At 34.1% G+C, this 19289-nt stretch overlaps 1 protein-coding gene across 8 annotated transcripts in view; it reads right to left on the reverse strand.

Moving 5' to 3' along the window:
• Positions 1 to 19289, reverse strand: part of IP3K2 (Inositol 1,4,5-triphosphate kinase 2) — a 426861-nt gene that overhangs the window by 93277 nt on the left and 314295 nt on the right. For 3 of the 8 annotated variants that reach the window (XM_085948991.1, XM_085948989.1, XM_085948990.1), the window contains exon 2: positions 144 to 1161. The exons of 1 other annotated variant lie outside the window; for it this stretch is intronic. In XM_085948991.1, coding sequence (XP_085805117.1) covers positions 144 to 947 — 804 coding nt within the window. In that variant the 5' untranslated portion in view covers positions 948 to 1161. The remainder of the gene's footprint in view (positions 1 to 143; positions 1162 to 19289) is intronic. 4 more of the 8 variants (XM_085948993.1, XM_085948994.1, XM_085948995.1 and 1 more) reach the window with 3 other exon arrangements.

Raw genomic sequence — 19289 nt, forward strand, 5'->3', positions numbered from 1 at the left:
AGATGCCGAAACGCGAAACTCGGGTCGCAAAAAAACGACTCAAATGGAATAGTACAAAACTTAAATCCATTAGAATTTAAATACATAATCATTGATCAAGGAAGTCGCAAACAATGTGCGTAAAAGAGAAAAAAAAAAATTACCTTAGGATGTGTAGGCGGCTGTGGTTCTTGCACATCAGAATCCCACTCAGAACTGAGGTCATCACTCGAAGCATCACCATAGTCTGCACACCACGGCACTTCCAACAAAGACTTTTGATACTGCTCGTATCCAGGACTCAAACTTGGCGAAGACGGCGAAGGTGAACGGTTCCAGGCGCGCCTGGGAGTCCTGATCGGAGACCCTGGATTAGCCGTTCCGTAATACGCACTTCTTTTTATATGCAATGGTGATAATCTGTGATTGAACATCCGTGGGGGTACACGAGGAGATGGCATACCAGGTTCGGACTGTCTTCTATTTACGTCTGTGTTGTCAATTCTTAGAGCATCACTTGATGGTTTACATCTAGGGTATTCTGGAACTTCTATACGTATTTGCGAAAAAAGTGGAGCCTTTTTAAGATCTTTATCACGTGAATGCGATGTCTTGTCTCGTGTATGTTCTAAATTTTTTTCAAGAATTCTATCTTTAAATAACTTCTCTCTCGAATTTAATCTGTGAGTAATTTTATCTCTTCCGTGTACTTCTCTGGAGCTTGTGCCACAGCTGGTTATCCTGGAATGTCCATCATTTGGTATTCCTTCTTTACTTGCTTCGTTTAATTGTAAATTGCTACTGGGTGAATTAGTCTGTGGATTCGCAGAGTCGCCTTCGTTTTGTGCAGACGTTGCCGGAATCTGATGTCCAGGGTCTTTGACGTATCCTCGCTGCATGGCTGCCGTTACTTCTGCTGATGGCACAATAAGCTGGACCACGTTCACGTATAGCTCGCATTCAGGCATACTGACCGCATATCATCAAGTTAGTTAGTTATCAAACCAACACACAACACAATTAAAACTACCTGAATATGCTTGTTTTATCCACTTTAAACTCAATAATAAAACGTAACGTTATTTCAATTGAAGATTAAATAGATTTGAATCAAATAACTCGTAATTCTTTGTAGAATTGGGCTCAGTTTTTGATGATACGTTTCAACTTGGACGAGAAAAACTAGAATGACAATATGTCGACAGAATATCAAGTAAGTATACTGGTCAAGAGATTAGAAAACTCTTCGATATCAAGTAAGTGTTATTCTACATAACCAGTTTTCAGTATAAGTTGGTTCTCATTTAAAAAAATATATTAATCAGAGAACGTTCTTATCACATTTTGTTAAGTAGTATTCATATAAAGCGATTTGAAATATATACATAATAAAATAACATAACAATATTATTTTTGCGTCCCAATCTTCCGTAATTTATTGTCAATCTATCAACTGCTTTGACAGCTGTTAAGAATTATTCATTCGGCAGGTAAACATTCTCCGACTTGAATGCAAATACACTTGCAGTATTATATATTTTACGTCAACTGTTCAGCATTTTAGATAAAACTTGTCAGTTTTACGTGTAATTTTATGTCAGAATTTATTAAACCACATGTTCATGAATGCGCTGATAACGTCTGTTCCGACGGCGCTATACTACTATCGAGCGCGTACAGGAAATTAAACTTTCTGTTTGATTTGGTTTAATTACAAAATTCGCGAACATAATGCTCTGCAAATGAAAGCAATTAATCTTCATTTGACAGGCCGCAGAAACTTAGGTGTAAATATACAAGTTGCAACACGGCTATTATACCGCCCGGTTACATTTCGAGCGAGTGAATAATTAAATAATCATTGTTCACACAGAGAACATGTGTTCGAATCGATTCACTCCATGTTTTTAAGTTTTTTTTTTAAATTATATTAGGCTGATGAAAGCAAAATCTTTCGCACAGCTCACGAACTAAACACTCACGTCACACTGTAAACAAAATTCAAAATGGCACTTGTTTTAACAATATGTAATGGCTTATGTAAACGAGAAAGTGTGGCTATGAATAGATGGGTTTTATTTGGTTTGTCTCGTTATCTCGGATGATAATATCGGCTAAACACGACTTCGGTTTGGCCATTAGGCCCGTTTCAAACGGGACACCGGTGTCGCGCTTGTATATAATAAGGAGGCCTTTGTATTCGAATAAAGAGGCCTTTGTATTATATTTATGAACGCCCCAGAGCTAATAAGTCAACGCGTGTCCGTTACACTTTTCCGTCGGCCGCTACATTCTCAAGCCGCCGATACACTCGTTTTTATTACCGCAGCCAGTTTTATGTTCTAATTTATAACGCGAAATTATGCGTTCACTCATTAGTAGCTCTGGGGCGTTCATAAACATAATACAAAGGCCCGTTTATTCTAATACAATTGCCTCCTATATTATATCGAGCGTGACACCGGTGTCCCGTCTGAAACGGGCCTTACGCGTTTTTAGAAATACGCGACATTAACTATGTACGATAAGACTAAAAGCATTTAGCAAAAATACAATAAAAATGTACGAGAGATAACCTTTTCACATTGCATGAATACATCACACTAAACATAGGGATTACAATACCTACCGAATAAAAATAAAAACAATACCGATATTTGTGACATAGGTATATGTAAAACAGAGCTACCAATAGGTATATATATATAAAAATCTCTTTCAAATATTAATATTTTATAGCAAAAATATCTAAATAGGTACATATCAGTGGCGAGGGGTGGACATAGGCTGTTAACATCCGACATAAACAGTGCACATTAAACTTTGTCAGTCATACGAATTTGTTTTTATTGAACTAAGACCACATTTTACAGATGGAGTTGGTTAATTAAATAAATTTAATTAAACCCTGCCTTACCAAACCATAATATTGTACATAAATAACTTGAAAACATTTCAGATATATATATATATATACCCAAAAAATCATATTAAAAAATACGAACTTCGGCGGGATTTTAACCCGTATATTATTGGTGTCGCGCCAATCTGTGCATTAACCAATTATGCTACGAGACTCTTATCTAATAACGATAATTTAAACTATTAGGTTATACATGAAATGCTTATCAAATTGCGTTATTATTAACTATCGGTTTTTGTGTATTAAATCAAGGAATATTAATTACCTTAATTACTAACCGACGTCCGGCTCTCGCCAATATTTTAGGTATAATGTCTACTTTAACTTGCTAACAATTTTAACAAACCATATCTTATATTCAAATGAATAATTCACAAGATTTTGAGAATGTAACATTCCATATTGAATTGTTTGAAAATATTGCTAAAATCTTGTGAATTATTCATTTGGCTATAAGAAATAGTTTATTAGTTTTGGTATACTTTGGTCGATCCGACAAAATTTTGCACACTTTTTCATTCACACTTATTTGTTTTGGTTGAATTTAGAATACACATGAGGCGTCTAATTACAAAAAGCGACAAGTCCAAAATTCAATATTTTCGGGAAACAACGTTTTTATGTTTCAAGCTTCAATTATTTGTTTTAATGTGAGATTGTTTTTTTTATGTCTATAATAATGTAATTTGTTTCAGCCGATAAACTCTTAAATGTAATAAATATAGGCAAAATCAAATTGGACGTAGCGCTATTTGTACCTCACTTTTTAATTTACTCCGCATAAGCCACATATTTCCGTGCCACTGTCATGAGTTTACCAGATGCTACAGCATGGGAGACGCCCTTTTCAATATTGAACGTTCCCTTATTGGTTGACTTAAACACGCGCGAAATCAACCAAGCTTTAAATAATATGAAACACGGACTTGGCGCTTTTTGTAATAAATCGAGACTTAAAATATTTTTTTTCGTATGGTTATGTCGCGTTTTGGAATTTATAGATCAATGCATATTGTGTAAAATTATACAAAGAATACGTGCGTATTTTTTTCTCGATTTTAACCAAATGTGGACTTATCGCTTTTTGGAATTAGACTCCTCATATTACACATGTTGTTGGTTAGTTTTTTTAATTTTTTTAAGCCCTGCTTAACCAAGCCATAATACATAAAAATAGTATACTTTCTATAAAATATCCAAAATTTTATATGATTTAATGTCATAATTATATATTTTATAGATAGACGAGCATTTATTGATTATTATCTATTATGGCTTGGTTATCGCAAGGTTTAATTGAATTTTAAAAACTAACCGACACCATATATGTGTAAATTGTAGTCTTAGTTCAATGAAAACAAATACGTATAACTGACAAAAAGTAGTATGCACTGTTTATGTCAGATCTTAATAGCCTATCTCCACCCTTCGTCACTGGTACATTATTAAAAAATATATGTACTTAAAGGTAATATGCTGATGTTCACAAATATAAATAGTAGGTAGTTGAACTATTTGACTACTTAATCTGCAAACCAGCTAACTATACATTTGACCAAAGAAGATTTTGATGGCATTTTGTTATAAAGCATGTTTTATATTATGCTCACACAAAATTTCAAACTCCTAAACCTATAAATAAATGCGTTATCATTCTTCACACAAACCAGCCAACTGCAGGTGCCAAATTTCCAATATCGTAAATCGAACAACTGCATTCGTTATATAAACTTTCTTTATATTATATTAAAGGGAAGCTAAAATAGTGTATTAATTCATAGTGCACTGTATTTGTAAAAAAATAATTTCCAAGCGTATTTTTGGCATTGTTAAGGGGGACATGCTCAGCGTACGTCAAAATGGAGCTTTTATGCTATTTTCAAAGCATGATCCTGGACATTCCTTAAACGTTGTAGATAGTCTATTTACATAATTTTGAAGCCTTATTATCCTTTATATTTATTTTAAATATTAGATGACTGCATAAAGTATTTTTATTATATAAAATAGTATTGTTTTAAACCTCTCGCTCTAATGTTTTAGAATATAGTCATATTTCAGTAGGTCCATGTGAAGTAGTGTTAATATTGTTTACATTTATTATTTTTTAAAAGCAATTATAAAACTATTAGTAAAATTTATGTCGACATTATTATAGTGAAATATTTACAATAAAAAAATATATTGATAATCTCTGTGATCCCAAATTTGACAAGAATTAGGCATTTTATTATTCAAAAAATGGGCAAGATTTACACATTTAAAGATACTGATTATAAGCTATGTCTTTGACCATTCAAATGTGATAAACATTCTACGAATAATGTTTGCCTTATAATAATTATTGACCTAAGAATAAGGTAGTATTTTTTTGAAATACGCCATTTCTATTGGCATTTCCCAGTGGCTAAGCTACAACATACGGCCGTAGGCATAAATTGACAAACGATAAATGAAGTAGGGAGTAAGATCATGTTAACGCGCGTGTTTCAAAAGGCTTCAAAATTATGTAAATAGTTTATCTACAACGTTTAAGGAATGTCCGGGATCCTGCTTTGAAAATAGCACAAAAGCTCCATTTTGACGTACGCTGAGCATGTGGGCCGTTAAATTCCTCTAGATAGTTAAATTGTTATGTTTTTTCTGCTTCCTGAATAATTTGCCCAAATGGAGTTAGCCGGTTTGCAGATTAAGCAGTCGCATTGGCACTTTCTTCTTTATATCAATAAAATAATCTTGTACTTATTAGTTTATTGCACTTTTTGGACATAGCAATTTCTATACTTTTATCCCGTAAGAGGTAAAACCACTACTACAATTCCTTTCCTCTTTCAATACCTAGTATATCGGTATTGTCTGATTTTTAAAACCGGTATTTCTGTATCGAAAAATACTGGAATACCGGTATTGCAATCCCTAATCACACTTCCATACTAAGCTGATACATTGTATATATGACATCACAGGATATTGTTTGACATTAATATTAAATTATTTATGTTATTATGAGTCAAACCTATTACATTAAGGGCGGACGTGCTCAGCGTGGGTCAAAATGGAGCTTTTTTCTACTTTCAAAGCATGATCCTGGACATACCTTAAACGCTGTAGATAATCTATTTATATAATTTTGAAGCCTTATTATCCTTTATATTTATTTTAAACATTTGATGACTGCATAAAGTATTTGTATTACATAAAATAGTATTCTTTTAAACCTCTCGCTCTAATGTTTTAGAATATAGTCATATTTCAGTACATAAATGTGCAGTGGTGTCAATTTTTTTTACATTTATTAATTTTTAAACGCATTTATAAAACCATTAGTATAATTTATGTCGACATTATTATAGTGAAATATTTACGATAAAAAATTATATTGATAATCTCTGTGATCCCAAATTTGACAAGAATTAGGCATTTTATTATTCAAAAAATGGGCAAGATTAACACTGAATATGACTATATTCTAAAACATTAGAGCGAGAGGTTTAAAAGAATACTATTTTATGTAATAAAAATACTTTTTGCATTCATAAAATGTTTAAAATAAATATAAAGGATAATAAGGCTTCAAAATTATATAAAAAGATTATCTACAACGTTTAAGGTATGCCCAGGATCATGCTTTGAAAATAGAACAAAAGCTCCATGTTGACCTACGCTGAGCATGTACCCCCTTAATAGTTTAAATTAATTACCGCAAGTATTTATAATACTGACTCCGTATTATGACGATACTTATGTATTTCAATTCGAAATGGCCTAATCTTTACATAAAGTATTAAAAATATATTTATTTGTGATTATTTTAGCCGCCCCCAGAGGGATTAACTGAAGCGATCAACTCGGTTTGGAAAATCTGTGACTCACTACTAAACATCATTATTTCCCCAATGGTCGCGATTAAACCCCGTTATATATACAGTCCACTACTTGATCTTGTAGAAATAATCGTGAAAAATGATAGGTATTCAGTTCACACAGTTACGGAGAATCTCTCCCGCAGAACAAAAAAAATATAGACCCAGGGAACTCAGAAATAATGGGAACTGAAATACCTAACGGGTAAGGAGTAGCAGGTAACCGATCTCGAGTAAGGAAGAATCTGTGATAAACTTAAACGCGTATCAAGAATATGTCATACGTCGAATACTGGCAACTGCTCTGTTTATGTATTGACGCTCATTTAATATTGGTGTATTACACACACTATTGCACGTGCATAATCCGTGTTTCATTTTCGTAGGACACTCACACATTCAAAACCTTGCATCAAAATGTAGCGTATTGGATATAGCCTATAGGCCATATTCCATTGGCAGACGCACAGACCCAACCCGATCCAACGATCGACGCCAACCGTTGTCGCTAGCTATTTGCAATTACACGCAACGATTCAATCTCGTTGGTCCTTGATTTGATTGGTTAAAATAATACTAGTGTTGCTATTATTAAAAATATAGGTTGAGTGAAAACTAGATATTTCTTAGATTGGTGGCTACACTGAACGCATTCCCGCGCAATTTTACGTCAACAAAACTGAGCTGTCAGCTGTCAAACCTAGCGAGCATCAGATCTGTTAAAATTTATGCGGCCGTTTGACATTTATAGAAAGTTTGTATACTTATTGTTAATTTACATCATGAATAACTGGGCGAGCTTGAATCTCCAAACCAATTGAGTAATTCGAATATCGAAATCGAATAATCCAAAGACTAATTTATTGTAGCAAGTATGGCTATATTTCAACTGGCTCAGGCGGTCAGGACTCGCCGTAAACGAAAACACTGGGTCAAAAGTTGGCTAACTGAAGAACAGCGTGATCGCCATTGAATATGGCGGATTTTTTTACGTTCCACACTATATCTTTGGCGTGTATTTATTCGACGAGGACTGTGTCCTCGGTGATACTCCATATATATTTTTTAAGTTTTCGCCATCTTGTAGTTGTTCAGTTGAAATCGACCAGTAGAATGAAATGAACGACCGTTTGCATGACTCAGGCGCATATTCGGCTATTTTCGTACGCTTTCGGCAATCTTCGCTTGATAATGAAAGGGTCGCACGACGGATAATAGAAAATTTTCCACTTTCGACCCGATCGCTCACGATCCTTGAAAACCATAGAGAATAGAGTTTGACAGTCGTGGCAGACGATCGGGCCAGACGCAATCTGCCAATGGAATATGGGCTTTACGGAATTCTATTTATTATCTGTTCTGTGGTTGATACGCAAAAACCAGGGAACACAAATAATGGGAAGTGTTTTGCCGTCCGCATGAAGCTGAAACAAGGTTTAATTGTCGTGTGGAGAAATATGGAATAAATAATTTAAGCACCTGTTAAAGAGTCATTTGTTTTTGTAGTTACATCTGTATCACGGTATTCATTAAAGCTTGTCACGTAAACGGAATAATCATATTCGATATTATGGTAACATGTAAATTGTACGTAAAACATTTCACCGTAGCACAGTTCACCGTGAGCTTTCTTATTAGAAAGAGGTGGGCGTATACTATACGGTCTCCAATTTTATAGATTCGATATCGGATTTATATTTATTATCTGTTCTGTGTGATAATTGATAAACCCATCTGGCCACACCTCAGTTTCAGTTTCAGTCGACCGTTTCATATTTTGCATTTACACATCAGTTTAACTGACAGCTTGACTGAAAACAAGACTGAACAGACAACTAAACTGATCGTCTAAAAGCGCCTTTAATAAAGATGTATTAAAAAAAAATACTTAGCAACGGTTTATAATAAATTATTGATCTAGTAATCACTTTAAAATTCTAATTTGACATTAGTTTGATTGACATTTCTATGCACTCCTCGCATCAAAGATAAGCCGCAGATATCAGGTATCTATGAAGAGGTCGGCATTAATTAATAACAGGTATCTGAGAAGAGGTTCTTAAATAACAGGTATGTGCTAAAAGGTACTTTTGATAATAGCAACTTCGACTTTGAAACATGCGAATTAGTAGAAAGCTGTCTCACAGGTAATCAATCAGTCAACAGTCACCATCGAGCAGAATGAACAGTATGATTACAAGAGATTACATAGCGTCTCTGTTCTGGCAGAACACACTAACTGGAGAATACTAGTTTTGAGTAATTTGACTTTGAAGTTGTTAAAATGTTTGAAATGGTCTATCATGTGAGTTTATTAAGTAATCGTATAAAGGTGACTTTAAAATAAAGACTGTTTATTTATTAAGAAGGTTTCCATACAGTAAAGTTTGAAATAAAGAACATTTTGGTATAACTAACTCAATATGTCATTTTTTCGAATTAGTGTCTTCTGCCAGAACAGTGACGATAGGTACAGAACATGGCCCATTATTATAGTCAGGCCGTGACACGAAACTATAAACTTTGATGGTTTTAGGGTTCTTGTATGTTTAGTGGAAGCCAGCGACAAACAGATTTGGAAAATAGTCGATATATTGGATTATTTGTTAGGTTAGGTTAGGTTTTTATTCTTGAATTCATGAATTTTGCCAAAATCAGCTATGAAAATTGAATAAATGTTCATATTAAATCTAATAAAATTGGAGACCGTTTAGTGTACGATTATCTCTTTCACAAAGTACGTAATAAAAACTACCAAAATACAAGTGAACGACAGTGGAAAATAGGTAGGTATGTAATTAAATTAGAAATACAAAATATCGAATCGAACAAATTTAATATTTGATAAAATAACAATAATGATAGCGATATCATCAGATACACAGAGCTATCGGAAAGAGATGACCGTATACAATACGGCAGTGGTTTCCAAACTTTATGTTACTACGCCTCCCTTTAAAAAAATCTAATCTTGGCGCCTCCCCCCCTTTATTTCATTAATAATAATAGACATCTTTTTAAATAGTTAAAAATGTACAAACACAAAAATGAAAAAAATATATATAAATAAACAAGGTTGTTATACCTAATTTAAATATTTTTTTTTTCATGTGATGAATGTGCTCGTTAGTACAAAGTGCTCTTTTTCTACTAAACGGGAACGATATTTGGATTTCATTGCAGCTAATGCAGAAAACTTTGTTTCAATGAATTAGCGCATGATAATTCTACCAATTTTTCCTTTTCAATCCAAATTCATCATCGTTCATTGACAAATGGATTTTATCATGGGCCCCACATCCTGAAGCGGGCCCCCAGGCCAGGATCTTTGGCGTGCTCACCTACCTATCGCTGAGGTTAAGGGCAGTGTGGTGCTCTAAAGTAGTGTTTCCTAAATTATACACGGGAGATATCATTTAAGTATATCAATCATCATATAGATAACACTAGATAGCACATCAAATTGCTATGCACAACCACATATTTAAACTATGTAATAGACCTGAAATAAAGTAGCAACGCAGGCGACTTTTTTAATATTATAAAGTTATATTATAAAATTAGTCTCCATATCTTCACACAGGTTTGCAAACAACCTTTGATATAAATGTTTTTTATGTAGGTTATAACTATCGGCCGTTTTATAAACTATGCATTTGCAAACTGCAAACATGTGGTTACATTAATTGTGTTAAACTTTTCGCGCCTCCCTTTGCAACACTCCGCGCCTCCCAGTTTGTAAATCGCTGCAATACGGTCTCCAATTTTATTGGATTCAATATAAACATTAATTCAATTTCCATAGCTGATTTTGGCGAAATTCATGAATTCAAGACTGAAAACCTAACCTAACCTAACATAAAAAATAATTCAGTATATCGGCTATGTTCAAAATTTGTTTGCTGCTGGCTTCCCGTAAAGTGTAAACCGTCAAGAACCGTGTTTTATTTAGACATGAATATTATCTCAGTACTATACGACCAAAAGAGGTTGGACGGTCTTCAATAAACGACCATAAATTATTTCCGAATCAACATTTCACGGTGAAGTGTGATACGGCGAACTGCATACGTACAAATTTCTGGACACGATCGAGCGTATATTAAAAAACGGAGTCTATATTCTCCAAATAGAGACAATATGATTAACTTTAACACAAAAAAAACTAAACACCATCATTTATCATTAGCTAGTTTTGAGCAAAACAACACGTCACAATAATTTATATAAATGCATTGTCCGCTTTAAAAAAAAAATACAAAAAACAAGTCATTAGGTTATTCAATTGACTAAAAACTTGTATATTAGATATGTCTCGTTGAGATTGAGTCGGCCATATTGCAAAATTTCCATATAGGTACAGCAGTGAAATCTTCAATAATAAAATTGTTATTTTATCCCAACACTGATTTAAAAAAAGGGTTGCCAACAATAATCATAACAATTAATTGTGTACAAGTATGAAAATATAAAATAGTAAACGAATTTTTCACTAATAATAAATAATACTACATATTATCAGTGGCGAAGGGTGACTTTTGTAAAGAGGTAGGCTGTGGAAATTCGAGAAAAAAGCACACCTGTCAGGTATACTTACAGGAAATAAGAATAAGATTTTGACAAATTTTGTCATTAACAGCGAACCAATCGAACGTGTGACCCAATATAAATATTTATGTACATGGGTCAATGAGAAATGGGACCAGTCTCAGGAAATAAAAACTAGAATTGAGATCGCAAGGAGCGCCTTTCTCAAAATGAGACGCCTCCTTAGCAATCGAGATCTTAACCAAGGTCTGAGACTGCGTATGGTACGTTGTTATGATCTCTCAAATAGACGCTAAACCAAGAGATGTCACGGAGACTTGAAGCTTCCGAGATGTGGCTGTATAGACGCATCCTCAAAATTCCTTGAACTGACCGGGTGACAAATGTTAAAGTTCTCAATCGAATGGGGAAGGACCGAGAAGTTCTACGTAGTATCAAAACCAGGAAACTACAGTACCTCGGCCACATTATGAGAGGACAAAAATACAGTATTCCCCAACTTGTCATTCAAGGAAAGATCAATGGGAAGCGTAGCAGAGGACGGCTCCGCATTTCGTGGCTTAAGAACCTCCGTGATTGGTACGAGTGCAGCTTCACTGAACTGTTCCGGGTAGCAGACGACAAAGATAAGATCGCCTTGATGGTGGCCGACCTCCGCTAGGGAATGGCACGATAAGAGGAAGAAGAATAATATATTACTACTGATGAATAGGTACACACTAATTCGATGAAATGTCAATAGCTCATTGACGATATATAATTGAGCGATGAGTATAAATTCTGTATTTTCCTAAACATTTATACACACCAAAAAAAGTAGATAAAATAATTTTTTTATTTTAAAAAACAATCTATATTTATATGTGATTAAATGCCATAGTTTTTTAATCATCTTATTAATTATGTTTGACAAAGCTGTAGTTATAGACAATAATATTATCCGCAAAGGTTTTAGGCTTCGCCTTTCGAGCCTACAGTATTGCATACATTACGGTAGACTGGGCTGAGGCCCGTGAGGTAAAGTCCATACAAAAAAAATCGCACAGTTACCCGATACATACAATAGTTAAAGAGAGATGACCCTGGGGCATATTTTTTTAACCTTGGCAGATGGTTCTGTATATATTTATAATTCATTTCTACATATAATGTCAAGATATTATTTAAATAAGTTAATATAGAATTAAAAAAAAACTTAAGAAGGTATGCTTTAAGGACAACTGGGCGCCAGGACAATTGGATCGAATGAAATAAATAGACGTTCGTATTACCGTTCGTTTTACCATAATGCTTTTTCTTGCGGATTGAGAATTATCATGCCTGAGGCTTTATATAAAAATAAAAGAACTCTCTTCTCGTTGGAACTTAGATATAATGCACAATTCAATAATTATTTACGTGTGCACATTTAAATTCTCACCAAGTATTAAATAATAATATAATAATTTAAATATAAATTCAATATATATTTTAAAAGTAGGTACCTATAACATTCACGATCGTCTAATTATTTTTTGATTTCATTCGACTGCGTGGCGTCCATTTGTCCCGGCGCCGAATCGTCCTAGACCCGCATTAAACAATCGCCTAACATGGAGTCTTCGCCACAGTTACATATTGCAAAATTGTAGGGAATTTCTGTACATAAGTATTGCGTGTTTGTTTGGTTGGATAAAAAAAATGACAAACATACAAATAATGCAACAAGACGTATCCATGTAGTTAACTCAGGAAGATTTGACATGACAATAGTGATGCCAACCGTACTATAATTAATTATAGTACAATACTATAATTTTAATTCCGCGAAAAATGTAAAATACTATAATTTTACGCCAAATATACCAAAATACTATAATTTTAAAGGATTCAAGACAAAAAATGTTCCTGTACTTATATATTTTTCAGAAATACTATAACTTTTATGCCTTTGTCCTATAATCAGCATAGAAAAAGATGGCAACACTGCATGACATGTTGTCATGGTAATTAACAAATCATTATTCTCATTGTTCATGAAAACACAGCATACATAGTACCTTATTATTATGACCTACATTTTGCACACGTTTGCAAAAATCTGTTTTCGAGTACACGGAATTGAAAGATAATCAATTTCTATGTGCATAAACCGTGTAAACATGATAAAAACACAAGGACGAAACATTGTACCAAAAAAATAAAAAAAAAATAAGGCCGTATCAGATAACTGATAAATGTTTTTAAGATTCCAGGACAATGACCCTTCAGGGGAGAAATTTTAGTTTTAAATAAACCATTAATATGTTTGTACAATAATAAGTTTGTAATTAGGTGTGAAGACACAATATTCAACCCATTTACAATTGGTAAGTTCAGTTATTAATAGTATGTTAATGGGTCAAGCCTACGTTTTTATTGTTAGGAAACCGGTACTAATGTGTTTAGTGGTACAAAGAAATATTATTCGGTTACCTGTATTAAATGTTAAATTGACCTCAGAATGCGTAGGTGGAGAGCCTACACCAGTGGTAGCGAACCTATGGCACGCGAGATGATTTTGCATGGCACGCGTTTGAAGAGAAAAAAAAACATAAAAATTGGTGTGTGTACTTATGTACGCGCGTTAGAAGTTATACTTCTTTGGCGTAACAAAACAAAAACAAAATTTGTGATAACCTAGATTCTTCGAGTAGCTCTTAATTATCTTGTTAAATTACACAGTCAATAAAAAGGACCGCTTATCGGAACGCCGTTGGTTTATTTCTATACACTTTAACTTATATTACTAAATTATATAATGGTTTCTCGTTGTTTTTATTTTTAAGTACCAACTTTCAATCTGACGTTTAATCGTTTGTTTACGTAAGGAATTGCAAATGGCCGACAATAATAAATTCGCTGCCTAGGCAACGGAACAATTCTAAATTATAATATTATACTGTATAATCGTCACGATTGCAGTATCATACAGTGGCGTAAAGGTAGTGCGTTCGGCTAATAACCGAACAATCGGTGGTTCGAATCCAATCGAGTGCGTTTTTCTTCGTGTGAAAAAATAAATTATGTGTTACATGTCACACGCCAAAAATACACTCTCATCTGATTTCTCAAACGCCCCTAAAGAAGTATAACTTCAATAATAATAAATGACACATCGCATTATTTTATAAAAATAGTAGGCAAATGCTCTTCAAGAATAAGCATTACCAACGTTTAATGTAATATAATTGCATAGGTCGGTCCTTAGACTTATATATCACATATAATATTATCGCACTAACCTCATCAGGCGGCGGGGAATGCCGCGCCGGGAACCTCTAATTTTGATCGATTTACATTGCTTTAGACCACTAAATAACGAGAGAATGCCTCATCTGATCGGAGCAATTCTGGTGTGCATAAAGAACTAAACTAAGTAATACAGTAACAAATAATATCATTTCTACCCACAAAAAATGACTACACCAAATAAGAAAGAAGAACTTGTGGCGTAATTGAAAAAAGTAATAAAGCTATATGTTTGCTACGTTCTGTGAGTGGTATCTAGAACATCATCATTTTTTAAAACTATTTCCCCCCATAACTCCTCGGCACATTAGATAGTTAAAAAAGAATATTTCGGAAATTTGGGCACGCGTACGTAAAAAGGTTCACCAACCCTGGCCTACACCATATATATTATATTATATTTAAATTTTGAGCTACAAAATCATCTCTTTGTTCCAAATTAATGATGCATTTTGACAGGTAATAAATTATACGTATTATAGTCTTATCTATTTTGAATATGGAAACAAAGTCTCTTGTTTGAATAACATTATAATATATTTAAACAAATTAAACTACCTGTACATATTGTGAAACAAAGATCGGAATGATATAAATTCACTTGAAGTCATCACCTGCCTACCTGGCAGAGATATCTATATTGGTTCATTGGCTGTTAAATTCCAGACTTCAGAGTAAAGGTAAGTCATGCAAAAAAGAAGAAACTTAGAAAGAGCTAAGCGCCTTGTTTTGAAAATATTTAAACATTAAAACGAATGCCTCAACTGAGTTTCAAACATGGATTCTAGCGTACTGGAAGGCTGTTAATTTTTTAACAGACACGTCTCAAAAGCTTCCAGTTTTATGATTCTCCTTGTCTATTCCTTTGACGTCCATATTTCGACTCAGTTTTAGTTCATGATGGTTTTCAAAACATCACTTGGTATTCATCACATATTATACCTATATTAATAGTCTCTCTCTCACATTGTGACCTTTATCAAATACCAGTATGTATCTAAATTTTTTTTTCTCTTCTTTTGACCATGTTCGATCCAAATAAGATCGGATAAGAGGTTTGTATTGACAATTATTTTTTACGAGAATTGGATATTATCCACTTTCTCAACTTATTTGGTACAGCCAGACTCTAATTGAAAAACAATATGTGTATTTTGCCAGACCCATGCTTTGAATATGGGATCCATGACATTAAAAGCCGCTCGACGTGGCCCATATTAGTAGAGGTAGGCTGTGAAGATAAGACAAAAATAATGCACACTTTGTCAGTCATACTTTTATTTGTTTTCATCAAGAATACAAAATGCAGATGGCTTTTAAAATTAGATCAAACCCTACCTAAAGCACACCATAATAGCTAATTCAATATATTATCTAAAATAATGTACGATTTAATGATATCAATGTAGATATTTTTATAATATATATATTATGGTTTGACTTGGGCAGGGTTTAAGGGCGGACGTGCTCAGCGTTGGTCAAAATGGAGCTTTTTTTTCTATTTTCAAAGCATGATCCTGGACATACCTTAAACGTTGTAGATAATCTATTTATATAATTTTGAAGCCTTATTATCCTTTATATTTATTTTAAACATTTGATGACTGCATAAAGTATTTTTATTACATAACATAGTATTCTTTTAAACCTATCGCTCTAATGTTTTAGAATATAGTCATATTTCAGTACATGCATGTGCAGTGGTGTTAAGTTTTTTACATTTATTAATTTTTAAACGCATTTATAAAACCATCAGTATAATTTATATCGACATTTGAAATATTTACGATAAAAAAATATATTGATAATCTCTGTGATCCCAAATTTGACAAGAATTAGGCATTTTATTATTCAAAAAATGGGCAAGATTAACACATTTGAAGATAATTCTAAAGATACTAATTATAAGCTATGTATTTGACCATTCAAGTGTGATAAACATCCTACGAATAATGATTGCTTTATAATAATTATTGACCTAAGAATAAGGTAGTGTTTTTTTTTAAATACGCCATTTCTTTTGGCATTCCCCAGTGGTTAAGCTACAACATACGGCCGTAGCCATAAATTGACAAACTATAATTGAAGTAGGGAGTAAAATGATGTTAACGCGCGTGTTTGAACATGTACCTAACCGATTTTTTTTTTTAAACGGGACATGTTCAAACACGTGCGTAGATTATCTACAACGTTTAAGGTATGTCCAGGATCATGCTTTGAAAATAGAACTAAAGCTCCATTTTGACCTACGCTGAGCATGTCCCCCCTTAATTGAATTAAAAAAACAAACCAAAATCATGTGAAATTTCCATTATCCGTTCAATGAAAACAAATAAGTATGACTGACAAAGTTTTGATGTACCTACACTATTTATGTCGGATCTCTGCAGTCTATATGTATACAGTGTAGGTATATTATGCCTGTCAGGGAGCTAAAATTGAGAAGGAAATGAAAAGACTGTCGTGTATTATTCGTATACAAAAAAAGCAACAAGATTGATTAAATAAAGAAAATCAATGTATGATATCATTCACTAAATGCATCGAGATTCGAGACCAATAACTCAAGTGGCTTGCTAAAGGAAAGATCCCATCCATGGAGGAGGAATACATCCTTCGTCATAATATGACAATGACGTTGAAGAAGACAGATAGCATGTTAAGCTGTCATTATTACCGTGATTGACTTACGACGTGATGATGCCCTTAAAGAAGTCAGAGGTCGTTGAAACAAAATTTAAATTGTGATCGACAGATGCATGATTAGAGCAGAGAAAGGTTTGGTTGAAATAGGTATTTACAAAGAAACGTGAGGGGGATTTTGAAGATTCTAGGAAAATTTAATTAAATTTCGTGTACTCACACGCCTAGTTAAACATTGTTTTTAGGAACAGTAAATTTTCTAATAAATTTCAAATAAGCGGCTTATTAAAATAAATGTTATGCTTTTGTTTATTGATAAAACATAAAGATAATTTTTAATGCAGTTTTCAAATGTTTGAAATATTTAAATAATTTACGGAAAATCGTGATTTAAAAAATGGCAACAATATTGAAGGCGGAAAGCGACGTTGCCATTATTGTTTTTTTGTAAAATGGCATCTACGCACATTGATTGTAACTAGCTAGATTTATAATATATAATATTGTCAACTGTTTATCTTTGCATTAGGATTAGGCCCTTAGTCGGTAAAGAAAAGACGTCATGACAATCAAAATAAAGTGGTTTAAAGAATTGGTAACTATCATAAAATTTAGGGAAGCTTAATATTTCAGTCAGATCATCTCATAGCTCCCGCAAGGGGAGAGGGCGGCTTGGCGGGTTGGCCAGATAAGTTAGATAAACAAATATCACAAATTTGCTGTAATAGTAAAAAGAAGTCGCACGCAGCGCTATTTTCCTAAAATAGTAGTCATGCGATGAAATTTTTGATTATGGTGTCGATACTCGTTGTCGACTAGTCCATAATTCAAGTGGTTGTATTAAAATACACTGAATACCATTAATTCTACCTCGACCACCATTTGGGAAACGTTACTGTAGAGCGTCATACTGCCTTTAATATTAGTGATAGGTAGGGGGACCCGCCAAATACCCTAGCCATGGCCCCACAAGTTCGGGGCCCGGCGAGGCGAGTCGACCAAATAAGTGAGATAAACACACATCTCAAATTTGCTTTATAAGTAAAAAAAAAAAGTCGCTTTTTTCCTTCAGTAATGTTATTATTTAAAATTATGTGGTTGTACGATACAATTTTTAATTGTGTATCGATAATCGACAACCCCATAATTCAAATGGATGTAAGTATTAAAAATATTAAAAAAAAACACTAATTCATTTTACCGCGTAAAACGCTACTGTGGTGCATCACACTGAATTTTGCCTTAGCGATAGGTAGGGGGATCCGCCAAAGACCCTAGCTTATATGCCCGCTCCAAGATGCGGGGGCCATGGATTATCTACAATGGTGATTCCAACACTTCTTACAACCGTAAGCCGGCTCGCACATCACAACTCGCCTCGTGTGCCTAACCGCCATAAATCAAAGCTTCCGAGAACGGGCAGGCGGTGTTCCTTGATAAAACCTCGCACATCTGCCTAGCGATATCGACATTCGCCGCATCGTGGCTGCTCCGAACGCGGCGACAGTCTGGAGAGAAATGGCCGTTTGTGCAGCTGTGCGCTTGCGCGGAGTCGACTTTTTTTAGATCCAACATGCAGGCTGTAACAAATTCGACATGTTGCATCTGCGGATCGTCTCGCGTCGCAGTTGCATTGGCCAATCTGCGAAGCTCCATTTGATAACGTTTGTTTCTTGGTTTACGATGACGTCACATCGACGAATTCGTCGTAAGACGCATGCGGCGAGTTCTGATGTGCGAGCCCTCTAAGCATAAGAAGCGTGGATTAGAACAGGGATCGGCACATTTCTGTGATTTTCGTAATTATTTTAGTTCTATTGGAATTTTTAATAGTTATCAGCTTTAAAGAAAAGTATATATTATGTGTGTATGACGAAAGTCATGTTTAACTGCTTTGCAGGGCAAAAAGAGATCCTCATCAATGACACTCTGCTCGAACAGGTGAAAAACTACATCTATCTCGGACAACAAGTGTCTATAGATGGATGTATATTTGATGAAATTGTTCGCAGAGTAAAGCTAGGCTTTTGCTTTTGGCCGCCTGAATAATGTCTTCAAAAGTG

The sequence above is a fragment of the Rhyacophila brunnea genome, unplaced genomic scaffold, assembly GCF_057557595.1.
Source record: "Rhyacophila brunnea isolate RB1 unplaced genomic scaffold, BYU_Rbru_1.0 scaffold_21, whole genome shotgun sequence".
NCBI classification, from domain to species: Eukaryota; Metazoa; Arthropoda; class Insecta; order Trichoptera; family Rhyacophilidae; genus Rhyacophila; species Rhyacophila brunnea.